Source organism: Tyto alba, unplaced genomic scaffold (genome assembly GCF_018691265.1).
Source record: "Tyto alba isolate M040663 unplaced genomic scaffold, T.alba_DEE_v4.0 Super-Scaffold_19, whole genome shotgun sequence".
NCBI classification, from domain to species: Eukaryota; Metazoa; Chordata; class Aves; order Strigiformes; family Tytonidae; genus Tyto; species Tyto alba.
The window spans coordinates 259,810-279,224 of record NW_024881281.1 but is presented as its reverse complement, the minus strand read 5'-3'; the positions used below and the strand labels follow the sequence as shown (position 1 = coordinate 279,224).

Here is a 19,415-nt window from a genome sequence, read left to right as displayed (position 1 = left end):
GATTAGTCTTAATTGTTTGTTGAATTTTACATTTCTAATGTTTGGGGGTTTTGTTTTGTTTTGTTTTGTTTGGTGGTGGTGGTGGTTTGTTTTGTTTTGTTTTGTTTTGGTTTTTTTAAGTTAGATTTGATGATTAGGTCAAGAGAATAAAGAGAAAATGTTGCAGATTTGCCAACCTGGCTGTGAATTGGCATTCTCCACTTAAATGGGAATGGTTAATTTTTTATGATTGGTTTAGACCTTTTGTTAACATACTTATCAGTTGTGATGTGAATACTAAACCATAGTATCTATAACTAAGAGCTATGCTGAGTTGGATCCATTAAATTCCTACAGAAAACTAGTGTTTCTCTGCAAGACTGGGTGCACAATAAGATGTTTTTAGTGAGCTCTTCATCTGGTCCCATTTTTCATTGACTCAGTCTCCTGTGCTACACCTGCCATGCATCTCAGAGTTTCTTCAACATTTATGCAATGGTCAAAACACTCAGTGCAACAGAATAATCTCTACACCCTCATGACTCTGGTTTCAGTATAGTGATTTTTTACACTGTATTGGTGTTACTCTCTCTCTCCTCTGATGGCTGCCTTGCCTAATTTTGTCCACAGTGAATGTTCTGTGTAAACAAACTGCTCTCTTCCTTCCCCCCAGCAGCATGTGATCTCCCCCTCCTTGTCATGTCCCCTTAGAGTCATATAATTAATTAAATGTTGTTTGTACATAGCTGACTGTAATGTTTATGCTGCTATTAAATTTATTGCAATAGCATCTGCCACTGCCTAATAATGTGAAGAATGGCAAGCAGAAAATTTGGCTTAGTGGAGTGAACAGTGAAAAGGAAGGATGGAAACTAGAAGTCAACAGCCTTCCAAAACACATTATATGGCTTGTATAAAGAACAGATTTACTTGTAGCAGCAGGTTTTAGAGGGCAGCAGTGAACTGGATTTCTGCAAATCATCCATGGTAGCATTTTACACTAGGGCAGGTTACCAGTGTTCTGCAACTGCCATAATTTCATTTTGTGATGCTGTATGTTATAGAATACAGCTCAGCAAATGCATGCAAAATGGAGGAAGTTTAAACTAGGCACAGAGATATTTTTTAGCTGAGAGCTTTGTCTTGCTGCAGAGACTATTGCTTTCCTTGCAGTCCCTCTACAGATTCTCTCTTCCATTTTTGACCTGGTTTAAGATCCAGTCCAGACGTTGAAATCAGTATGTGTTCTTGCATCAGTTTCATTGGACCTAGAGTTTCTCTGGCTTCTATTCCCATCCAGAGGGTCATACCATCTGTAGATATATTACCTCCTTTCCTCTTCCCCTCCTTTCCCAAGTTTGACATAATTGCGCTCACACCAGTGTTACATTTTCCATGGCATTTTAAAAAAATATTAACAAAACAGATTATTCAGAAATTAAATTTTACAGTACTCTTGCTAAGCTGAAAGCCATGTTCTGAAGTGGAACATGAACATTGTTCCAGTGGTATGACTATGTTAAATGAATTCAGATGATTAGAACAGAGAAAGTCATGCATACCATAAAGCATACTGGCACTCTGGTAGCTAATTTTGCAAGACTGAACGTGTGAAGAAGGCAAAGAAGGATCCCCTGGTATAAAGGCACACAACTCTGTTCTGCTGTGCTGTTCTCTGATGCTGATCCCATTAGCGATATAATCCCAGGGGAGAGCAAAACAACGGACAAGTATTGTACAAAATGCCCTCTGACATCTCAGGAGCACAGGTCTGCAAAGATACATGTATGTGTAATGACTAATACCAGAGAATGACATGAAATGTAACTTTGTGAATCTTGTTTTTACCTGCAGCTACCCTCTCTGGTGAACAGATACGTTTATTTCTACTAGTGTTACCAATCCTTTGTGGGAAAGGAAGGTGGATTCCATTCTGGTTTCAACACTGCCCAAAAAACTGCTCATTGTTTTTTCTTGTAGCATTACAATAGTTAGTAGCATGCAACTAGAGTAATTGCAGATTATCTTTCAGTTCCAGGCCAGAGAAGTGGCAATTTTTTTGCAGATTCAGTGGAAATTACCGTGTGATTAAAATATCTGGACCCCTCTGATGAGCATAGTTAACATTCCTTTAGAGCATAGAGTTCCTACTGCCTTAATTTTACTAGCATGATTTATTTTGATCAAGTTCTTTGAATTTGATGAGACTCCTCATAAACTAAGCTGTCTTCATGAATTTGTCTCTAAATGTAGGACTAACATCTCAGCCCTTTAGTAGTCTAGTTTTTAAAAACCATTGTAACATATACAAAGTAGAATGCCCTGAAAGTGATTAATCAGGCATGACATTTTCCCATCAAGTTTTCTTTCCCCAAGTTTTTCCCATCATATCAGAGTAAATGTCTTCATAAGGGCAATTTAATATATGCCAGGTCTGCATTTCAGTCTAGGTTCATATTCCTAGGCCCTCTTGACGGATGACTATGTGGGGAGAAATATCATGTGATTTAGAGATCCTTTCGACTTGCACTGTAGTCTATGCTGTGGCTTGTATCCTGAAGCTGGAGAATATGTCTCTCATGAGAAGGAGGAAAGGAGAACAGAACCCAAGTCTGGGAACCTGTGGCTGAAAGACATTAGCAACACTGTTTGCATTGCAAATACAAAACATAGCACCATACCAGCTACTGTGAAGAAATTTAACTCTGTTCCCATCAAAACCACTGCAATTTAAAAAACCTTGGGAAATATCTGTCCCCTCTATCACATTTCCTTGCTGTACTTGCTCTTTCACAGTATGTGCTGTGCCTGCAAAGTGATTGTCATTCATTATGTCCTGCACAAGTCAGTGCCATGAACATGATGGGAGATTTTCTGCAGAAAAAACTAGAAAACATGCATGGAAACATGGGGCAGATGTAGAACTCATTGACTTTTATATACTGTTTAGCATCTGAAAACAAGTGTTTCCTTTCTGGTGTTTTTGTTTTTCCTTCATGGTTTTGTTTAATTTTTTTTCCCTGAGCTCTTCTTATTTTTCTCTTCCAAACGGTGAAAAACGTGGGACATGCACAGTACTGCGTACCAAAAGATCTAAATCTAGATGTTAAAAACTTACATTCAAAGTTGAAATTTGTTAGTAAAACTTTTAAAAAAGTAATTGTCTGGTTTTGAAACCTACCAAATGAAAATGAGTTTCAATTCTGTAGTGAAAGCAGCTTCGTTTTCCATCAAGAGCTGTTATTTTGAGATGGAGAATTTCTATCTGCACAGCAATTTAAAGCTGTCATGGGAAGGAGTTTTGTTGTTTTCCAGTCATACTGTAATTTATAGAATTGCTTATAGAAGCAGTTCAGTAAGCTGGTCTGTGCTTCTGACATGGAGATCTGGGTTTTGCTTTTAGCTCTCACATTCCTGAAAGCTTCACAGGTTCTTCTCAAACAATGGCTGATAGCTGCTTTGCCTCCACAATAACTCTTTCTGTGAACTGTTGCAGATAATACTTCTTACCTAATAAGCTGAAAGCAGCTAAGGGTTGTGACTTAAACTCTTTGGCAGAACAACAGTCTGTGAATTGTGCTGGTGAAGAACTGAAAATTAAAGAGATTGTATATGAAGTTTGGAAAGTGGTTAATTCAAATAATTTTAATTCCTCAAAATTCAGGTAGCAAGGTGGTCTCTTTGCTTGCAGCACAAAGAAAGAAGAAAAGCCGGTTCCTATGCTGTATATTGAAGAGCTTGTCATTTTTTCATTTCTTTTTATTCCCTTTAAAAGCCAAGTTGTCAGTTGTGATAGCTGGTACATCTGAAGAAAAGGAGAATTGTGGCAGAGTTCTTGTTCTGTACTGCTGCATCCTTCAGAGGAGTTAAAAAATGTTATTATTCGTTATATATTAACCCTAGTGGGGTTTAGTGTAACAACATTTTTAATTCATGAGATGAGGAACGGTGCATAAAGTTCTATAGTCTTCTTAAGGTACTAGACAGAAGCTTTCACTGAACACAGGAAAATCAGTGGGCAGGCGATTGCAACGTGCACTATTTAATTCATGTATCATGGAGTGTCACCAGCTTCCCTGATCCTTGTCATTTGGGCAGTCTGGGGTTTTTTTTCCAAATACATAGAACATAATGTTGCCTCTGTTGTTTATTCAGACTGTGTCTCAGAAGAAGAGTGCCATCTCTATCACTTGTTTGAATATACTCAAATGGTAGGTGGGCTCCAAGAAAAAGAGTGAATTTTGCCTAGGCCTCTAAAGAGGGAATCTAGAGAAGGGATTGAGAGACCTGTGTTCCCATACCCAGCTCTGATGGTAGCTGTGGGCTGGTTTCATTGGGCTTTCATTTCTGTAGTGGTGGAATGATGGCAAATGTGTTTACAGTCCATGGTAGAGCTGGCCTGAGTAGTGTAGGAGGCCTTTATACGCAAAAACTACTGAAGGGCTCTTCTATTCCTGCATCCTTGGGTCTCTGTATTTTACATTTTTGTATTTAGATCTGAGAAAAATCCCTTTGTACTTGCAACTTTCCTTGGACAGGTGAACTGTGGGAGGGAATGGAAGGACAGACATTCTTAAAAACATTGCTAATTAAATATTTGGAATAAGAATCTATTTTGTGTTGCAGGATAAGTTATGCTAATTCTTAGTTATTTAGAGATTCAATGGCTAATGCCACAGGTAATCAAATAGATTCCTAGCTACAGTTTCACTGCTTACGATGCCTTTCTTGAAATGAAGAGTAAAATCTGTCTTTTAGACTAACTATTTTGATGAATAGATTAGAGCAGTTTTCAAGTGTGAACTATTCCCACTGAAGCCAATGGGAGTTTTAGAAACCAGCGTAGTGATCAGTTGCAAAATATTTACTGCAATACAGTAGAAAAAGTAAAGAGCTTGATGTTCATGTAAAGTAATCCTGTAATCCTGTTTCACATTTTGTATTTTTCCTTTTGCAGGTGAAGAGTCTGCATTTTGCTCATCTGGCTTTCTACAGGAAAAACAACGTGAGTTGAAGTTCTTCTCATTTTTCTTTGTACTGAGGCTGTTCAACAACTAGAGATAATACTAGAATAGAAATGTTGACCAGCTCAGGTCTGGTGTGATGTTATGTTGAGAAGGGAGATGGTTGTGGAGGGACCAGGATTTTTTGAGTTTTGTTTTAAATGAATGTATTTTTAATGTGGATTATGAAAATGTACCAAGAAAGTGTCCATAACATTATTTAATACATTAGATAGTGCCTTAGAGCACTGGCTGGAGTGGCAGAGGTGGAGCATTGGAGGGTGAAGCTGCTGATGTACATGATAGCTCATACAGGACAGTACAACATGTCTTGATTTGGAGCATAGAAGCCTTCAGTGCTTTGTGCTCTGGACTTCCTTCTCCCATCGCGGCTTAAATAGGTGCAAGAGGTGTTGCTGTTAAAGTTTGAGTGCTGTAGGAATGAAAAGGAGTGCAATGCCTGTCATTGCTAGGGTCCCTTTACTGTTGGTGCCCCACTTTGAGGAATGTATTCATGTATCACTGTCCTGTTGATATTTCTCTTCTTTTGCATTTCTCTTTAGAGAGAAAATTGGCTTACAGAAATGAATGGCGTTAATGAGAGTGTTTTCTTTCATCACAGTTCTCTCTGGGAACAATTAATTATCAGTCACCCTCATTGAGTTCACAATGAAACGTCTGCTCAGTATTCCTGCAATTATGTTCATAAGCACATGCTGTCATTCTGTGCTGACCCCTTCCCTTTGGAAATCATGCTTTGCCCAGCTCACCTGGCCTGGTCTGAGAACTGGAGCTGAGGAGTACTTGGAATTTAGATCCATGGTTAAACCCTATGTGTTGCTTCTACTGCAGTGCTCATAGTAGCTGTGTACAAGGTCTGGTAGCATGTGCATGCAAGACTCAAATCAATGAAGAAACAATGTGGAAGTTAACACAGGTACTATCTCATGTTGTGGTTTACAGAGGAGGATTAGGCTCAGTCATCCATGCCATTATTTTCCTCTAAACAGTGCAGTTTGCAAAACTGCATCTGCAGTGTGTTACAGTATTCTTTCTCATTTGTTAATAGAAAGCATATGTTACAGCCTTCATGTGAACATATTTCTTATGACAGACTTGTCATTATAAGTGGCTAGTAATAGCACAACAGATGGCAAGTAACGGCATAGTTTCTCATGGGAGTGTGATAATGGAAATAACAGTTTCCTTTGGGAACTATCACCACCTTATGCTTTGTACCTAAAGCAAGTTCTATTGTTTTTACTTGAAATTCCTCCCTAATTAACATGGCAAAATGTTAGGGATGTTTGAAATGTTCTGGGAAGAAAAGAAAAAAAAAAAAAAAAAAAGAGGACCTGGCTTGATTCTTAGTACAGGTTTGAATTGTACCTCATGTTCTCAGACGTTTGGGAGTGATCTTGCAAATTATTTTCTGCTAGATTCAGGATACTTACTTTTTTTGTCATGGATTAAACTGATGCTTTTCAGGACTGATTTGGCGTGTTGAATTACTGTCTGAGCTTTTTCTTATACCTGGCTCTTCTCTCATGCTGATGGCTGATGTTGAGATCTGATGTATTTCACATAAAGAGACTGTTTGGGCAATGAGTTGTTTCAGGCAAGGCTATAGACATACAGCTTGCTTGATGTGTCTAAGTCACTGATGAACATGCACAACATGTATTTTATATACCAATTCCAGTGGGAATTCAAGTCCAAAACAATTCCTGTTGGAGATGCTGGTTCATTGATACCTGCAGTAGCAGTGTATGTTTCTGTCTCCAGAAATACTTGGTAAATCTCTTCTCTAGTCATTAAATTAGTTGCCTTAGATGGTAGCCACTCTTCCTGGATATTGACTGTTAGGCTGAAAAGCAGTATCATTTTTCTATAATGTGGTTGCACTTAATTTAGGTCTGTGAGCTGTCTTCCTTACAGTTCAGCATCTGATCAGTAATAGGTAAGTGTCAGTTTCTGATTTTACTCACCTCCTTCTCTTCAATTTGTTTTGGTACCACATACTGCTAAGAGCCATTTAACTACTTAGGGGTAGTTCTCAATGAGTTCTCATGGTCCAGTGGCTGTCCTGACAAAAAATGCTTAAAAGTTCCTCCTTTTGTTTTTTATAATGTAGCTTTATGTTTTTTATGGAATCAACTGATGATCTCCCAAAAGATGGCACTTTAAAATTTCATCTTGTTGACATAGTTGTTTAGTAATGAGGTCACCATTTCCATGTGATAGTTGAGCACCTACTATAATCTCAGCTAAATGAAATTATTCACAGTACTTACATTTGACCATCTGTTTTAGTTAAGGTTACCAGGTATTCCAGGTTGGCCAAGTTAGCTCCAGGATACAGGATGTGTCTCTAGGATGCTATTTTGTCTCACCTTCATCCAGACATGGGATTTTCTGTTTACAGTTTTCAGATTAAGTTGAGAGGGTTTACTCTTTCTCCAAGGCTTCAACCTCTCTCTCTTGCTTTGTCTCCCCACAAAGAGAATGGAAGACATGATCTTTTCATTTGACTTGTTGCAGTTGGATAATGGCATTTTGTTCTTTCCATTCCTGATACTTCTGTTGCGGGTGTCAGACTACAAAGCTGTCAAAAGTTATGAAAGGTGTTTGTCAGAGCCTGGATTACAACTCCTGAGCAGATCTTATATTAAAATGTCAAGAAATTTGCCTGGTGAGGAAATGGGAAATTGAACGTTTTAAAAATGACTGTTACTTTAATGAAAATACTCCTTCCCCTTTCCATCTTTCACCTGTTGCTGTTCCAGAATGCTGAATTATCCAGCCCTGTACTTATACTACTCAGCTGAGCTGCCTAGAGCTATCTGGGAAGCTGTTGCTTAGTGCAGAATGGCAGCACTGTTTCCCTGTAATCGCTTCAGTTGATGCAATTCCATGAATGCGTAAGGCAAAGATTTGGGAGGAGCCGTGCCTGAGGAAGGGATAGCTGAATTAATCCCCCTTGCATTCAGTGTGTGGTTTTGAAACTTTCTGCTATTGAAGAAGCAATAAAGATTTGAGAGCTAATAAATATCTGCATATTTCTGAATAAAGAATAGGTAGAGTTGTGCTTCTAATGAGTAATTTTTGACCATTTGTTAATCAGTAGACTACTGAGGCTTTGAATAGCTAGACAGTAATTACTTTCTTAGCATTTGTCAGCATTGTTCTTGTAGTGTAGGAGAGTTACTGGGTACTAAGGTTAGCTTCTGCAGCGTGTAAAAACATTCTGATGGTATGCAAAACCTGTATCTCTATTTCTATGTAATTTCTATTCCTGCTTGTAGGTTTTGTGTATTGATTTTTCTCCATTTTAAGATTCCAGTGCACAATCTAGAGAAGAGCAGCTCAGGCTTGGGGAAGGCAAGAGCTGAGTAACACCACTTTCACCCTACAAGAACCCTTATTCTAGCTGAGATAGATCTTCAAATAGACAGATCGTTCTGGGTGCACTTCCTGGTTTTCTTCTCTTAGAATCTGAAAAATCTTAGAAGACATGGCTCCACATAGGCTGGTCAGGTCTCATTTTCTGGGTACTGTACTTAGCAATATGGGACAATGAAACAAGTGGGGCATAATGATTGCAGTGAGAGCCAGGGACTCCTGCAATGGCCTTGTCAAACAGGACAGAAACCAGACTCAAGATCTCTTTCATATAATTCACCCAGAGTGTAAGTGAAGTGTGAGAATACCCTGGCATCCATGTAAAGTAGGAAGTCTATGCATGTCTCTTGTGACATATATATTATATGATGTGCTTTGACAACGTGCAATGCACTTAGCGATAATCCAGGAATTTTTAATGGTTTCACTATGTAGCCTGTGGAAAGGACTCATGCTGGAGAAGTTCATGGAGGGCTGTCTCCTGTGGGGGGGACCCCACGCTGGAGCAGGGGAAGACTGTGAAGAGTCCTCCCCCTGCGGGGGAAGAACCAGCAGAGACAGCGTATGGTGCCTGTCCCCTGTACCGCTGGAGGGTGGAGGTAGAGAATTTGGGAGTAAGGTTGAGACTGGGAAGAGGGGAGGGGTGGGACAGAAGGTGTTTTAATATTTGTTTTTTTTTTTTTTTTCTTGTTATCCTGCTCTGATTTGATTGGTAATAAATTAATTTCCCCAAGTCATGTCTGATTTGCCGGTGGCAGTAATTGGTGAATGATCTCTCACTTACCTTGACACATGAACCTTTTGTTATATTTTTCTCATCCCAGTCCAGTTAGGAGGGGCAGCTGGGTGGGCGCATGGTATCCAGCTAAGGTCAACCCACCACACTTAGGTATCATGCTGAAGCAAAAATTTGATCCAAACCTTACATTGTAGCCAGCAGTTTATTCTTTGTGTGTTTCACTAGTCTGTCCCAAAGTGGGTTTACACCATTTGCTTCCTTTGTATTTGATTGCCTTTATGAGTGTGATAATGTATGGTAGCTTAAATCTGTCATACGCCACGCATCTTTTGCTTTCTGTCCTCAGTGGAGTTTTATGTGCACAGTAGCTCTGTGATGTAGAAAAATTTTGGTTCTTGTTCTTTTTTTTTTTTTTTTTTTTTTGCTACTGGACATTCAAGTTGTTCTCTGACAGGCAGTATGTTCTGCAGGGGGAAGTGAGAGTTGTAAAGTTTTGTGATAGGTGAGTTAATTCCACCATCTCAGTCTAACTCTGGAAAAGATGCTCCTGCCTGCAGAGGCAAGATTATTTACCCTTTTAGAGGGAGGTCATTGCACCTTAGAAGAAGAACAGCTGATTGTGACTGGGCTGAGGAAGCATCTGTGAAAAAAGATGCTAGGAACTTGCATTCTGATTTGTAGCCTGCAGAAAACCAATACAGTTATATTAGGCCAAGTTCACTCAGTAGCCTGAAGAATTCACTCTGCTCAGTAATACAAGCCAGAGCTGTGTGTGGTGGTTCAGCAGCTGTGTCTAGATTGCTAGAGTGTGGGTTTAAAGTGTTTTCTCTGAGGAAAACGTTAAAACAAAGGCTGAATTTTTGAAAGCTTTCAGTGTGTTTGGAGACGGTTGCTTTTGTAAACTTGGACATTAGGACAGCAGTTGGAACTAGCCACTACTACCACCTACCCACTACTGATCAGTTAGTTTGGGTTCCTGCAGAGGAGCTGACCTTCTTGAGGAATGAGATTTCAGCATGTTCTCCTATTCCTGTGTGTCCTCTCTTTATGCCAGATTTGATGCCTAGCGGACTCTAGGTGGTGCTTTTGCAGGTTAATTAAGAAACAAGACAAAACAAATCAACAGAAAGTTTTTAATCTTACCCCACCCTGACCTTTCCTGACTGTATCACTAGCTGTTAAAGTGTAAGATATTATAAACCACTGGTTTCTGGCTCTGTATGGGATTTGAGTACCTTTTTTGTTACCGTAATTTACATAGTGATGCCATTAACATAAATTGGTATAATGATGGTATGAATCAAGACAGCTGGAAAAATCTGTAAAATGTTGATCAGAGAGGTTCAGTCCAGCAAAACGGTGTTATTATTTTACCTCATTAAAGCCCTTCTGGTAAATAGTAAACCACATAATTTCTCTGTAATCAGTTTCATTTCTGTGCCTAATTAAATTTCTGTAATTTCCTCTAATAGGTTATGCTGTCAATTTCTGTCTCCTTCAAAGCTTTAGCTGCCCTTTATATTGTCATCATGACAGAGAAGGTCCCTCAGTTATTTAAGTCTCTGGTATTTAACCTAAACAATAAAGCTACACCTATGTGGACCCAAAATCTGATTATCTTCCAAAATATACAATCAGCAAATCTCTTGAAATGCCACATGTGTGACACACAGCTCCCTGCCTCTCACTGAGATTTTTTTTTATTTATTTTTTTTTTAAATTTTAGATCTCTTCATTCTTTTTATCTTCAAACTGTTCTAGGTGCAGATTTCCAAAACAAGACAGAATACATTCTAACATGACTGAAGCCTGAACTTTTGGCAGCACAGCGGTGCTCTGAAAACAGTTGAACTGTGCACGTTGGTATATCTGAAAGAAATTAATATCTTGTATGCTTCCATAGACTGATCTGTGCATCATCATTTCATTAATCTCTAATATTGGAAATTGGTATCATGTTTTTTTTTCTTTTCTCAGCTGAAGTGAAAAAGCAATTTTAAAAGAAGCCCAATTTTAGGACAGTGGGGATTACTTTAGTATAGAAATTGATTAAAGCAATGCCTAGAATCCTAGTGTCTGGTTATCTGTGACATTTTTGTGCATGTGAAGCAAGGAACTATCCTGCAACCTGGCATATGATGTGTTAGGGAAAAGCAAACCACCCTCTCTGCTTTCTAAAAGCGTATCTTTAGAACAAGATTTTCAAAGGAACAGCACCCAAGTAATCCAAGGAAGTATTTTGTCCAGTGCATTGCACTATATAGAGAACTGAAGAGGTTTGTGAGCATGTGATGAGAAGTCCTGCGTTCCCTGTTTCCTGTTGCTTGAAGATAATATTGTGGTTCACTATAAGGTGCCTCATGGCCCTGAATAATCTTTTTTTGTGACACAAAACTAGTGTTTCTGTGGTACTGGTTCTGTTATGAGTGTAGGTGTTAAAATACTGACACTTTTTCGTACAATGACCTTTAGAAAAAAGTGAGTCTTCTGGACAGGGTTTTGGAAACACCACTTTTAATTAGAAGCAGCTTTAAATTGCTGAGACTACCAGAAGGCAATTGCATTTTGTGGAAGTTCAGTGTTTATGGGTGTGTGTTCTTGCTGTTTGGTTTATTTTCTGGTGTTTTGGTTTTTGTTGTTGTATTGTTTTCTTTTATACAAGTATTAAATGACTAATCCTTTAAATCCTTGCCTGCCAGAATTACCTTGCTTTTAAATATGGAGAACATAGCCACAGATGTTAAATACATTTCTAGTGGCTATAAGGAATGATAATGGTAGAATATGCTGTAGAATTACCTCTCAACCCTAATGCAAAAGAGTAGAGAGTGTTTGAAATGTGTTTTGGACTAAATTCAGTGCTTTTAGAAGAACCTGGCCAGACCCTGCTTAATCAGTGTTCTTGGTGAGGTGAAAATTACAGTCTGCTCTCTTAGTGTCTGTCAGACTGCCTATAAACATGTGTCAAATGGAGCAGAACCACAAGCAGGGCATGAACTCAGGATGCCAAAAAAAAAACCAAAAAACAAACAAACAAAAAGTAAACGAAGTCATCTATAGTATTATGTGGTGCATTTATTTTGTCCTGATGTGCTGGAAGAAACAGGAAAATGTGTTAAATCCAGAAAGCTGTCAGTGAACTACTTTGGTATTATTATTTAGTACAATCCTTTCATTAACTCCTAGAACTCGTGTTTGACATGGAGGGAGGAAGGCCTCATGGTTTTTCTCAAAACAGCTAACCCCTGTGAGATGAGTAGAATTTAAAGACTGCAACACCACAGTCAGCTGAAGTTTAAAATTACAAATTTCTGGTGTTGACATTCAGAATGGTTTCAAAGCTTCCTCTTCCCCCCATGAAAGGGAGGAGGAGGTGTTACAGAGAGGAGGATTCACATACTGTCTGAAATTTCATCACTGTCTGTGGAAGGGAAAAGCACATTTGCCCACCCCAAAGAACCGACCCCCATGACTTCAGCTGAAATATTTCCCCTTCAGTGAGATGTTGCAATATTTAATTTCTCTGTTTAAGTGCACTGAACTATAGGAATGAAAAGTGTTATCTAAAGACAACCTGGCACTTTCAGTTCATGAATGTTTACTTTTAAACAAAAGACTGGCACAGTTTGACCATGCCATACTTCTCATAAAGAACATTTGCCAGTGGCTGTTGCTTCTCACTATGTGAGAGTGGTTATATTTAGTCAGCGGTTGAGATGCTGGACCTAGCAGTAAATCATGGCAATTTACCATTTTGGCACATTTTAATAAATGGTGACTAATTTGTAGCTTTTAATATTATGTATCTTAAAAATAACTTAATATTCTGGAGGACAATGGCATATAAAGTAAAGCAGCACACATTACAAAATGAGTATGAAAAGTCATAAATAGGAGCACATTTAACAGATAAAGCAGAATGCATCTCTACTGGTCTAGGTATGCCAGTTTGTATTTCAGAGGAAACTGATTTGTTGTTCCTAGGTCAATATTGGTTGGTTCACAGATTGCTAGCAGAGTAAACAAAGTCAACTTGACAGTGTTCTAGGTGTTAGAGTCTTCCTTTCAGGTTTACTTGTGTACGCTATCTGTTTCCCATCTTAAGTAAAAAATGACTGTTAGAAAGCTGAGATGGTAACAGAAGCAATCACATCATAGATGTTTTAAATGCTGAATGGAAAGCCATCAGGTTTTACTTCTGTTACTCTCTTTTTAGCGCCTTTTTAAAAAAAGCCAGCTGAGCACTGTAAAACCAGAGTTTTCATAATACTGCTAGAAATTCAAAGAGAGCATCCTACCAAATACCTACTTTGTGGGTTATTGTGGCCAGCAGATAGTAATTTCTAAAGAACTGCTATGTTTTGAAGGCCATGAAAAACATAAATATTGTGTTCCAGTGTCTTCTAAGTCAGAGAATGACTGAGTTTGGAAGGGAACTCTGGAGATTTTATAGCCCAACTCCTCTGCTCAAAGTAGAGTCATTTAGAGCAGATTGCTTAGGGCTGCATTCAGTCAGATTTTTAATATCTCCGCGGATGAAGACTCTATAGTTTGTCTGGGCAACCCATTCCAGTGTTTGACCATCCTCACAGTAAAAAAGTTATTTCCTATATTTAAATGGAATTTCCTGTATTTCACTTTGTGTCCATTGCCTTTTGCCCTTTCACTGACTATCATGAAGAGGACTCTGGCTCCATCTTCTTTGCTTCCTCACGCCAGATATACACAATGACAAGATTTCCTGCACATACACCAAGCTTTCTGTTCTCAAGGCCAAACAATCTCATCTCAGCCTCTTCTCATGTTGGGTGCTCCTGTCCCTTAATCATATTTGTGTCCCTTTTCTGGTCTTGCTCCAGTGAGTCCATGTCTGTCTTATACTAAGGGACCCAGAACTGGACACAGCAGTGCAAATGTCATCTCACCAGTGCTGAATAGAAGGGAATGATCACCTCCCTTGACCTACAGACATTCTTCCTTAATGCAATCCAAGATGCATTTGGCACTCTACTGCAAGTGCACATTGCTGAGTCCAGGTCAAGTTGTCCACTAGGATCCTCAGGTGCTTTTCTGCAAAGCTGCCTTCCAGATGGTTGGTCCCCAGCCTGTACTGTTCAGTGGGGTTATTCCTCCCCAGACGCAGGACTTCGCATTTCAGTTGGTTGAACTTCATGAGATTCCTTCTGACCCCTTTCTTCAGCCTGTTGAGACCCTTCTGAATGACAGCACAGTCATCTGGTGTTTCAGTTACTCCTCCCAGTTTTGTATTGCCTGCAAGCTTGCTGAGAGTATACTCTGACCCATCATCTAGGTCATTAATAAAGATGCTAAACAGGACTGGACCTAGTAGTGATCCCTTGGGGTACACCACTAGTCACTGGCTTCTAGATGGACTTTATGTTGCTGTTCACAACTCTTTAAACCTGGTGGGTCAGCCAGTTTTCATATCATTGTCCATTTATGGAGCCTGCACTTTTTCAGTTTCTCTATGAGGATATTATGAGAGACAGTGTTGAAAACCCTACGAAAGTTGCGAGAAGCAACATCTAATGCTCTCCCTTCATCCGGCAAGCCAGTCTTATCATAGGAGTCTATCAGGTTGGTTAGGCATGATTTTCCTTTTGTAAATCCATGCGGACTACCATCAGTCACTTTCTTGTCCTTATGTTTAGCAATTAAGCACGAAGGCTAGTAGGATACTAGCAAATCAGAAGTTTGATGTTTTTCTTCTTGTCTCCTCTTTTTTTATCTGAGAAAACATTGTTCTGGGATCTGATTGCAGAACCCTGTAAACTGTAAGTGGGCTTCAGTGTGGTTTTTTTACAAAGCTTTGCTCATCTCCTCTAATGTAGGTGTCTCATAAGTGCTGTAAGTGGCAGGAATAGGGAACATTTCTTTAATTGTTAAGGATGAGATTGTCCCCATGTATAAATATGACGGTGAAGCCGACAATAGTGCTAATCAAATTTCATCCTACAGCTGTTTCCTAGGTAACTAACACATGCAGCTGTAGAAAAAAGACTGCATTATGAAGAGACCAGAAAGATCCTGTAGCAATTCTCTTCAATGACTGAAGAAACACAGTGCAAAAAAAAAAAAATAAAGTGGATAGTGCTATATCATCTTCTTCTTTGTCCTCAAGGACAGAGAAGATCTGTTCAGATGGCAAGCCTTTTCATAGCCAGCTGTAATTTATAGGATAGAATAGAATATTTTCAGTTGGAATGTACCTACAACAATAATCTAGTCCAACTGCCTGACCACTTCAGGGTTAACTGAAAATTAAAGCATATTATTAAGGGCATTGTCCAAATGCCTCTTAAGCGCTGACAGGCATGGAGCACTGATGACCTCTCTAGGAAGCCTGGACCCATCTTTGATCACTCTCTGCAAAGAAATGCTTCCTAAGTTTTGCTTCCCAAGGCCAGACAGTGGACAGCCTCATGGTCTTAAAGCTGATATTGTGAAAGTTCCACCATTTACAGCAGGTTGCTGTCCAGCCAGTATGCCTAAGGAGTAGTCACAAGTGGGTCTTTGGGTCTATTTGGTCATGCTCTAAAGTCAATGCAGAGACTTGCATTATTGCACTTATAACAGAGAATGTTATATACACAATCCTGTTGTGAAAACTAGTAACAAATCACTGTGTTCCTCTGCAAAGTCACTTCCTATTTTCCAGGTTACATGTCTTTTTTGAGGAGAAACCATCTTTTGCACTATGGTTTGTTATTCCTATTTTGCATTCTGGTAATGGAGCAATGCAGTTACTTGGAGTTTGCCAGGTAGTCACAGAGGTCTATGGAAGGGCTGGATCCTGAAGGTCTTTGGAGAACTTCAAAGGCTTAATTCACTTGCCTATATATATGCGTTTAGTGCCATTTAAGACATACCAGAGTATCTAAGGTATCTATATGGGATGAGCAGAGATGATGTAGAACCTCGAGTGACCTCTTGTGCTGCTACTCTGGAAAGGCACAGATGACCAACAGCAGCTGTACTGGTACTACACACCTCTGTATGAAGACCTGAATCCTGTTCTAAACATTGCTGTTAACAATAGAACAGCCTCTAAAAATACGTAGGGCTGCAAGAAAACACCTTGTCTCTTGTTCTGTTTGTCCACAAGTTTTCCTGTAAACAGATCTTTCTGTCTTGAAACTAGAAACATGCCTTAGCTCCACAGGTGTCAGTAAAAGATGAGGCAGCCAAATATTTATATGATCAGTTATGTCTCTTTTTCTTTCAGGTGAATTATATAGAGCCTCTTTAAGAAAACAAAGGGTCCCGGCACAAGGCAGTATTGAAATACATGAGGATAATGAGGTGAGATTGTTTCCTGAAATAAGCTTTGCTGATTTCCAAGAAGTAGACATGTGGAAATACTCTCATATTGTGTTATGGAATTATAAACCCATTTGGTAGCTTAGTATGTCTTTCCCTTGTTCGGTAGGTGCACATGCAATCACTGAAAATCATCACAAGCTTTTTCAACATTGCATAATTATCTTAGGTAGAAATATGACCCAGTTCTCTGAAGAGAAATTGCTATATCTACTTTGTACTTCACTGGAAATGCAGGTTTTGTGAAGCAGATTCAGCAGCAGTCATGTAATTGATAGTAACAGAACTGGTTGGTTTTGTTTTTTTTTTTTAGAAGCAGCAAAGAATCTAAACAAGTTGTGTTGCTTACAGTTAACTGACTAAGGTCCTCTGTCCACACACAGAACAGGCAATTGAAATGTCTACTTTTCCATTTTTGAAGAATTCTAATCCTAGAGCCCCCTGAAAATGACAACAGTCTTTGATTGACTTCAGGTGGCCTTTTGATTAGCCCTCAAGCTCCTTGTCTCAGTCATGGCTCAAGACAAATTAACTGCATTGCCTTTGAGTCCTCCTCTGAGGGATTGTTCTGGGTTGAGTGAGTGGTGGAGTTTTTTTGGTGGCAGGGGAGGGGGCTATCGGGGCGGCCCCCTGTGAGAAGCTTCTCGAAGCTCCCCCAGCTCCACGTCAGCTCCACTTCTGTTTGGGAAATTGAGCCAATCGGCTGCGCCTCTGCGATAACGTATTTAAGAAGGGACGTGGTGACGGGCAGTGGGACTTGTGAGGAGGAGTTGCTGCAGCTGCATGAACACCAAGGTCAGTGGAAGAACGGAGGAAGAAAGGAGGGGGGAGGTGTGCCGGAGCGGAGACCCCCCTGTATCCTGTGGTGAGACGGCAGGGCGGCCCCCCCCTGCCACCCATGGAGATCTACGGTGGAGCAGACATTGATCTGTGGCCTGTCGTTCCTGCTCGGTTGATCAAGGTTCTGTGCCCGAAGAAGGCCGGGGTCTCATGGGAAAAGGCAGCCCCGCTGCTGTAATTCAGCACTGGGAGGATTGCAGCATGCGGGGGAGTCCCACGCCGGAGCAGCTCGGGAAGGGCTGCAGCCGTGGGAGGGAATCCAGTCGGAGGAAGTTAGTGACCCATGACGGAGCAGTGTGGGGAACGCTGCGGCCCGTGGGAGGAATTCAAGTCGGAGAAAGTTTGTGGAGGACTGTCTCCTGTGAGAGGGGGACCACGATGGAGCAGGGGGTAACAAGTTTCGGACACTCCCCTCACCAAACATGAAGGAAGTGGCAGCACTGACTGCACCCCCCATTCCCTGCCCCTGCGCCCCTGGGGGAGGAGGTAGAGATATCGGGAGCAGAGCTGAGCCCGGGAAGAAGGGAGGGGTGGGGGGAAGGTGTTCTCAAGATGTGGCAATACTTCTCACTGTCCTGCTCTGTTATGTGTTGTTAGTGTCTGTAATAAATGTATGTTCTTTTTTTCTTCCCCTAACGAGTCTGCCTTTTGCTCATGATCATAAAAGGGGGATTTTCCCCATCCCAGTCCTATCTTGAACCCCAAGCCTGGCTCTCTGTCCCTTCTCATTGCTGGAGGGGAAGGGAGAGAGAGCTGCTGCATTGTGGTTGGCTGTCAATCAGGCCTAAACCACGACAGGGATATCATTTAAATCCAGCTGAGAGACTTTTTGTAACAGTGACTTTAGCAATGTTGACCCACTTGAATTCTTCCCTCTGTTTTGAAGCTTTCAGTTCCACCAACCCATCTGAAGTGCCACTTATTTACAAACTGGCATTGCCTGTGGAAGGAGTTACTCTTAGCTTTTAAAGGAAATTAAATTTCTCTTCTGAATAACTGGAATGGGACCATATGGAGAGAGAAATTATAAATTAAAGCGAGGAAAAGTGGAACCTTAAAAATTCTCATAAGATCCAGTACTTAAGCGGATACAAGGCAGGTCAGCAAAATGCCTTCACAATTAATATCTCTACTGGACATTAAAAATTACGTGCTGAACAGAGATAGTGGCTTTGTGGAACAACTTATAATTCTTTCATTTTCAACCATTTCTCTGTCACCATTATACAAGTGCTAAAGTTACCAATTTCTGTGTTTTATCCGTGTCAACATTTCCACCCCTACCGTTCAGTAAACTACAGCCTGAAATGTATGTGTGTGAGTTTACTTGTCAGCTTTTCTGATTAATGTTACTCTTGTTAAACTCAGAGCAATTATTCTCATTTTATATTTACCGTTGAAGACTGTGGCTCTTGTTCCAGAACTTAAGAATAAAGTGTCCAGAACTGCCTGATTCTCAGTAAATCACCCAATCTAGCAATTAACAAGCCTCAGACAAATACAGGAAATGTTACTGTTGTTTTTATTGTGTGTTCATATTTGGTCAGGAACTAGAAGTCTCCAGGAATCATGTGATCCAAAGAGAAGAAGAAGATGCCAGTTAAGATTTAAAAACAAAAGAATCTCCTAATCTTTTAATGCGTTATTGACTTCTTTGAGTGCACATAACTCTCATGGGGTAAAGAAGGAAAAAAAAGCAGAGTTGTGAGACATTCAAAATGTTTTTCCAGTCTCAAGTAGATAACATCTTGTTTATTCTACGGAGCACACTGATTATTGTCTGTATTTGCACGTATTCACATATTCATAAATGTATGTGTGAGGTTTATAGATGCACATTTTTTGCTTGTTCAGTAAATGCCTGGGTAAGTTATCCCCATTTTGCATTTTAATACAAACTTGCCAATCTCAAAAGGCTGTGATAACTGTATCATCAGCTTCTGCTGGATGTTTTCTTTGGCAGAGAAACTTGTCTTTTTAGAACCTGTGATGACTTGAGATAGAACATTTCCAGTAAATGCAGCAGCCTCATTCATGATACCTAGACAGACATTCACTTAGGCTGGCTGTGGATGTTGGAATTCTTCTCCAGTTTCAATATATTTAAAATA

General features: G+C 40.0%; 1 protein-coding gene across 2 annotated transcripts in view; it reads left to right on the top strand.

The window, feature by feature from the left end:
- Positions 1-19,415, top strand: part of PITPNM3 (PITPNM family member 3) — a 147,527-nt gene that overhangs the window by 81,848 nt on the left and 46,264 nt on the right. For both annotated transcript variants that reach the window (XM_032982324.2, XM_042791791.1), the window contains exons 4-5: positions 4,937-4,984; positions 16,370-16,446. In XM_032982324.2, the coding sequence (XP_032838215.1) occupies positions 4,937-4,984; positions 16,370-16,446 (125 nt within the window). The remainder of the gene's footprint in view (positions 1-4,936; positions 4,985-16,369; positions 16,447-19,415) is intronic.